This window comes from Lottia gigantea (genome assembly GCF_000327385.1).
Source record: "Lottia gigantea unplaced genomic scaffold LOTGIsca_43, whole genome shotgun sequence".
NCBI classification, from domain to species: Eukaryota; Metazoa; Mollusca; class Gastropoda; family Lottiidae; genus Lottia; species Lottia gigantea.
In genome coordinates, this window is record NW_008709504.1 from 1702946 (window position 1) to 1709380 (window position 6435).

A 6435-nucleotide genomic window follows, 5' to 3' on the forward strand; every position below is an offset into this window, starting at 1 on the left:
GGGGGGGGGGGGGGGGGTAGAAGTGGTTGGACTGGTACGAGATGTTGTAAGACTGGTAGTAGGAGAAGTGATTGGACTGGTAGTAGCCGATGTTGTAGGACTGGTAGTAGGGTGTTGTGGTGTAGGACTTCCAGTAGGGGAGGTTGTTAAACTGGTAGAAGCCGATGTTGTAGGACTTGCAGTAGTGGGGGTTGTTAAACTGGTAGTACCAGATGTTGTAGGACTTGAAGTAGGGGGGGTTGTGAAACTGGTAGTAGCCGATGTTGTAGGACTGGTAGTAGGGGGGTGGGGTAGTAGGGGGTGGGGGTGTTAAACTGGCAGTAGCCGATGTGTAGGACTTGCAGTAGAGGAGGTTGTTAAACTGGTAGTAGCCGATGTTGTAGGATTGGTAGTAGGGGAGGTTGTTGAACTGGTAGTAGCCGATGTTGTAGGACTGGTAGTAGGGGAGGTTGTTAAACTGGTAGTAGCCGATGTTGTAGGACTTGCAGTAGGGGAGGTTGTTAAACTGGTAGTAGCCGATGTTGTAGGACTGGTAGTAGCCGATGTTGTAGGACTGGTAGTAGGGGAGGTTGTTAAACTGGTAGTAGCCGATGTTGTAGGACTGGTAGTAGGGGAGGTTGTTAAACTGGTAGTAGCCGATGTTGTAGGACTGGTAGTAGAGGAGGTTGTTAAACTGGTAGTAGCCGATGTTGTAGGATTGGCAGTAAGGGAGGTTGTTAAACTGGTAGTAGCCGATGTTGTAGGACTGGCAGTAGGGGAGGTTGTTAAACTGGTAGTAGCCGATGTTGTAGGACTGGTAGTAAGGGGGGGAGGGGGTGTTGTTAAACTGGTAGTAGCCGATGTTGTAGGACTTGCAGTAGAGGAAGATGTTAAACTGGTGGTAGGAGATGTTATAGGACTTGCAGTAGGGGAATGTTTATTTTCACCAAAGGATGAACCCTTGTTCTTAAAAACGCGTACAGCCAAATTTTCTTATTTCAAATTCAAAGCTGCCAGTGGGCGTATATTATCTTGCCTGGCAAGCTATCTGTTAGTTATTCGTCGCTACTCGGTCCTTGCTGACAATTTCTCGTAAATTGTTTTATCACTGATCATATTTGCAGTAACTGTCTAACAAGGCACGTCACGTTCTGTTGAAGTTTAGAAGAATCGGAGATTGGATCTGATTCTGAAAATTCTCACGATATCCGAAATTGAGGAAATAAGCTATTTGAACGATCCTTGAAATATTTACTGTCCCTTTTGAAAAATTAGGCTTTGAAATTTGAACCACTTTAAATATGCAGTAGCTTTTTATTCAGTAGAGTCAATCCCCACAACACTACAGTGGACCACTCCCTTTAATCTCTTGTATAAACGTATTATTCACGCTTAATGTATATTTCCTAATAAAGTCTATCTATATGATAAAGATTTGCACAGATTATCTCGGTAAAGCTTAAGTATGTTAAAGCCTGAATGATAAAGGGCTGTCTATCATGCTATTCAATGTTTTGTTGATCTAATATTTACGATTTCATATAACTATAGTTCATTTCACTTGACACTCTACAAGTCATGTTTCTGCTTGTTAAATCAACATTCGTGAGGATAATATAATCGTTTTCTCTCGCGTATTGGTATATTTGGTTAGTAGTAATCAATATTTTTGGTAAGACAATTTTATTTTGTTTTCTTTTCGGCGTTACCTATCTTTAGTGGCAAGGATAAACTGAATTTAAATTGAATGATATAGAAAATCGATTCAAATTCATATCTTTATATATCGTTTCAGTAGTTTACTAAACTCACCATTTATGATATAACCAGGCGCCATTCTTCTTTATCTAGTGTTCAATTTAATTTTATTTACAATAAGCATATTTGTAAAGGCTACATATATTCTGTTAAAATAAGCACACTGGAAATACTTGTAGCCTTTACGTAACAAAATGTCAAACTCAGTTAAGTTTTCTGGAATTTGAGAAATTTTATAAGATTCTATTGAAACCGAGAATGTTGCAAATAGAAGCTCTAAGTGTTGCTATAATTGACTCTGTTATAACTAGCTATAAGATTATACATTAAAATTGACAAAAAAATAAAATAAAAGAATTTTACTTATTTTTGGCATGTACACTTATAAACATTAATTTTTGCTTGGTATTTACTGTTTAAGTATTCGCCTTCAATCAAAACTAATACAATACAAAGGAGTCTAATTTTAACATGACGATAATTCAGATTCTATGGATCGGATATAAATTCGACATCTTAGATGCTTAATAAATAGTATGTTTTGAAATCTGATTCAGTCCTGAAGCACAAATTGCTAGGTCAGCATATTTAATAGGACATTCTTTTATGAGAAACTATACCAAGTTGTACCTTTAAACCATGCCAGTGTTTATTGAAGTATAGGTTTATAGATTATGTTGTTCAAACAGTTCGCTAATATACATCACATTATTCCCTTTATTGATATTATGAATGTTTGAATTTCTACAGGTTATGTTTTATTAGGCTAGCGTTGGATAATTCTGTGATTCTAGTCAACAAATCGGTAAGAGACATTTTATTTAAAGTCGTTATTATGAAAAGTTAACTCCAGTTCCTAAACCAGCTTTCCTCTTGTTATCTCTTATTAATAAGGTATGACCAATTCATCGTTCATATTGACCATTTCTGTAAGTAAAGGTACATTATGATGTTCCACGGGGGGGAACAAAGCAAATGTCTCCGTTATTCAAATTCGTTTTAGTAAGGATTATATTGAGACTATTATTTTATTTTGATGCTGACATACATACATAGATATATTGTGTGGATAGTCGAAGAATTCCATGAATATAACTATTGGATTTCGCAATGCCCCTTCGTTAGTATATTTGTCTTGTTATAGAAATTCTAGTTACTAGGCAATGACTACAGATTGATTTAGCAACTGCACGAGAACTGAAGAAAATGTGTGAAGAAAAGAAAAACAAAGATCTTAACTGATTAATATAAAGATTTACGATTTCAATGAAACATTGACGCTTGGCAATTCATTCTGTGAATATAATCAATATCATTAGTTATATAAGTGATTTTCCATACTGAAGCCACAAAAATGTTTTCAATAAAGGAGACTGCAGTGTGTTTTGAGTATATCTGTGAAAGATTGTCGAAAACGAGACAAAATATACAATTGTACACTTACACCTCTACTAGGGAATGTCTGAGGAACCGAAACCATAATCTATGTGACAGAATAACCCGAATGTAAAAATAGATATAGTGTGTGCTTGAAGATAAAAATCTAGCTGCTGTGATTAGCTGGAGTTGGATATGCATTTACAGAATTATAGCACATAATAGCCGACATGCATTTCTGTTGATTCATACATTTATGTTAAAACAGAATTATAAAAGTTGGTATTCATGAAAATTTGGCAAACCTCTCCTCATACAAGTGCATAACGAATCCGTAAATCGGAGTGATAGTTTCATTGCTGTTAATGGCAGTTGGTTCTTTAATAATACATGAAGATGATCCGTGGACCAAATCAATTGTTTTGGAATGGCTCAACGACTATTCTAATGACTAATACATGTATACTGACAACTTAGATAGATATAATTCTAAGGTTCACATAGGTCATTTGATACATTTTGTTATTTTGAATTATTAACGCATAAAATTGCTACAGTGTTGATTATGATAGTATAAAATGTTTGAATTGTCGGCTTTAAAAACTTTGGTAAGTGAATAATTGGATGTAAATTCGCGAAATTCCATCTCAATATGTTTTGATCATATGGAATCTCTAGATGTTTATGATGTTACAGTTTATTCAATAAACATTAGTTAAACTAGTTAAACCACGAGTATACACAATAATACAGACCAGCAATGCTGAGAAACTGTTAGAATAAGCCAAGCTTCCAGTTTGCAGTCAGTGGTCATCTGACCTTGTGTGCAATACGAGCTGTGGTATGTTAAGTATATCGGACAGTGTAATATCAAGGTGAAGAGGCCTTCTCTGTCACATTTAGAACTGTTGATATTATACGGAGAAATCCCATTAGGTATGAACTTGAGTTTTTGGTTTTGGTAATATTGACGATTATTAAAATCTTTGTGATTTATTCTTCTTATTACTCATGACCTTTTACATCAGGATGATGCTAAAGGTAAACTCAACTGGGTTTCTTACATTAGAAAAATGTTTGACGAATTAGGTTTTACTTATATATTTTCACAGCCCCAACTTTTTAATTCTACACAAATTGTAGATCAGTATTACCAGACCTGGTCGTCTAACCTCGAAGCTTCAAGTAAACTTAGATTTTATAAAAATTTTAAAACCTCCTTTAACTTTGAAGAATATCTTGATTCCAGTTTAGACGACAAATTTAAGTTTTTAATTTGTAAGTTTAGAGTTTGTAATCTTAAACTCCAAGTCGAAATCGGTCGGTATAATAAAACTCCAAGAGAAAAACGATTTTGTTTATGTTGTAAATCAATATATATTGAAGATGAATACCACTTTCTTCTTTGTTGTCCAATGTATACTTCTCTACGCCGTCTATACTTTCCCCGATATTTCTGGTCATTCCCGTCCTTACGTAAAATGAATATGTTGTTAAATCCAAGGTCATTTCGAAATTTAAAAAATTTAGGCAATTATATATTTCAGGCTTATAAGTTACGAAATCAGATTTATATTAGATCTGTAAAATCTTGATATTTATGAATTTAATGGTTGCCATTTGGGCTAACATATTATATATATACTTACATATTTTGATTGTTTTCCTTAATTTATTTACTATGTGTTACAAGCGCATATTCATTGGAAAATTGATATATTTATTTTACTTATTATTGTGTGTTAATGTTGATTAGTTTTATTGTATATTGTTTACATTTCTTCGGCAATAGCAAGTACTTGCTACGCTTATTAATAAATAATAATAACTCTATTTTAAAGCTTATATAGCCCGATTTCAGTGATATGTATGTTTTTCCATAATTGAAATAGGCGTTAGTCTCATGTGCAATTTAAACCAACAAAAAATATAAACCATCAGACAATGTCTGGTTCTACATGGCACAAAAACCAGGATGCTATATCTCAATAGGTTCCAAAGTTACAGCCACTCAAAGTCTGCTTATAAGTGTAGTCCTATAACTTTGTTATGTAACTCTAATCCGATTATTCTCGTCTAGACCTTTTTTTCAATTGCCCGTGAATGAAGACCAAATCACCAAGAGACATCATGAACCTATCCCAATTGCAATCCATCAGTCCGTTTCACAAACACCGATATAATCACATGAGCAGTAAAGAATGACAAAACCGGGTTTTATGTAAATTTCAAACTACCTCAGTTACCTTCTAACAAATCAATTAATTGTTCAGGTAGACCTACAAGTCAAAATCCGTCTGTATGTACGACAGAGATTATTCAGCTGTCGGAATTCGCTGGTGTCCATCAGGTTGTACACGTCCAATTTTTCTACAAATTTGAATATCATTTCAGGTCTCAGCAATGACTACTAGTAATATGGACGTGGACGAGGAACTCAAGTGTCCCGTTTGTTTAGACCTATTTCAACATCCTATAATATTACCATGTTCCCACGTTTTATGCCGGCGGCCATGCGCTGATAATATATTCGATTATAATTTTATTCGATGTCCCGTGTGTCGGGATAGCTGTTATGTGAGCGGTGGTATCAACAGTTTACCTAGAGTTATTGCCCTTGAAAACATAATCGAGAAAGTACGTGCAGAAAGAGAACGTGAAGTTATAGCCACTTGTGATGCAAGTATTGAAACAGAAGACAATTATTTTTGTCAACTTTGTGATAAACCACCTCGTCGCGCCAAGAAATCATGTTTGGATTGTAATTTATTGTTTTGTATCCCATGTTTCCGGGAATCTCACCCAAACAAGACGCCGTTTAATACTCACAAAATAATAGAACCTAAGAACGATTTGGAGCCGGAGACACTGTGTCCAGAACATGGCGAACAGTTAAGTTTATATTGTATGACGTGTCGAAGATTATTTTGTTTGGCTTGTGAAGAGAACGACAACCATAAAGATCACAATATTGCCTCTCTGTTAGAAGCATGCACAGTTCTTAAGGTAAGGAATTGTGTCTGTGCTTCTGGTAGAAATACTGTATAATAATAGTTTTGTCTGACACCCATTGTCGTTGTATTCTAAACCTTTGATTCTTTAGTAGGCTTTATTGAATTAATAAGTCCCTATGGGAAAGTTACTTAATATTTAAAAGTTCTGTGTCACAGAATAATCAGCTGTTTATTTATTAGACATTCGGACTGTACCAACAATGAGTTGTTTTTGACAAAGTGCTTCACCCCCATTCAGTGTCATTTTCCCAATGGCGGCGCCGTGCATAGACGTGGTAAGGTGTACGATGCGAGGATAATGAGTTAC

At 35.1% G+C, this 6435-nt stretch overlaps 2 protein-coding genes across 2 annotated transcripts; one reads left to right on the plus strand and one right to left on the minus strand.

Annotated features, from left to right (window-relative positions):
• Positions 1-309: 309 nt before the first annotated feature.
• Positions 310-1794, minus strand: LOTGIDRAFT_164124 (hypothetical protein; the record flags this gene model as incomplete). Its single annotated transcript, XM_009060610.1, has 2 exons — positions 310-945; positions 1792-1794. 2 exons carry the CDS (start codon positions 1792-1794, stop codon positions 310-312), a joined length of 639 nt encoding a protein of 212 aa, XP_009058858.1.
• A 3738-nt stretch (positions 1795-5532) lies between these two features.
• Positions 5533-6162, plus strand: LOTGIDRAFT_123283 (hypothetical protein; the record flags this gene model as incomplete). The annotated part of the gene is made up of 1 exon (XM_009060611.1): positions 5533-6162. One exon carries the CDS (start codon positions 5533-5535, stop codon positions 6160-6162), a length of 630 nt encoding a protein of 209 aa, XP_009058859.1.
• Positions 6163-6435: the final 273 nt, after the last annotated feature.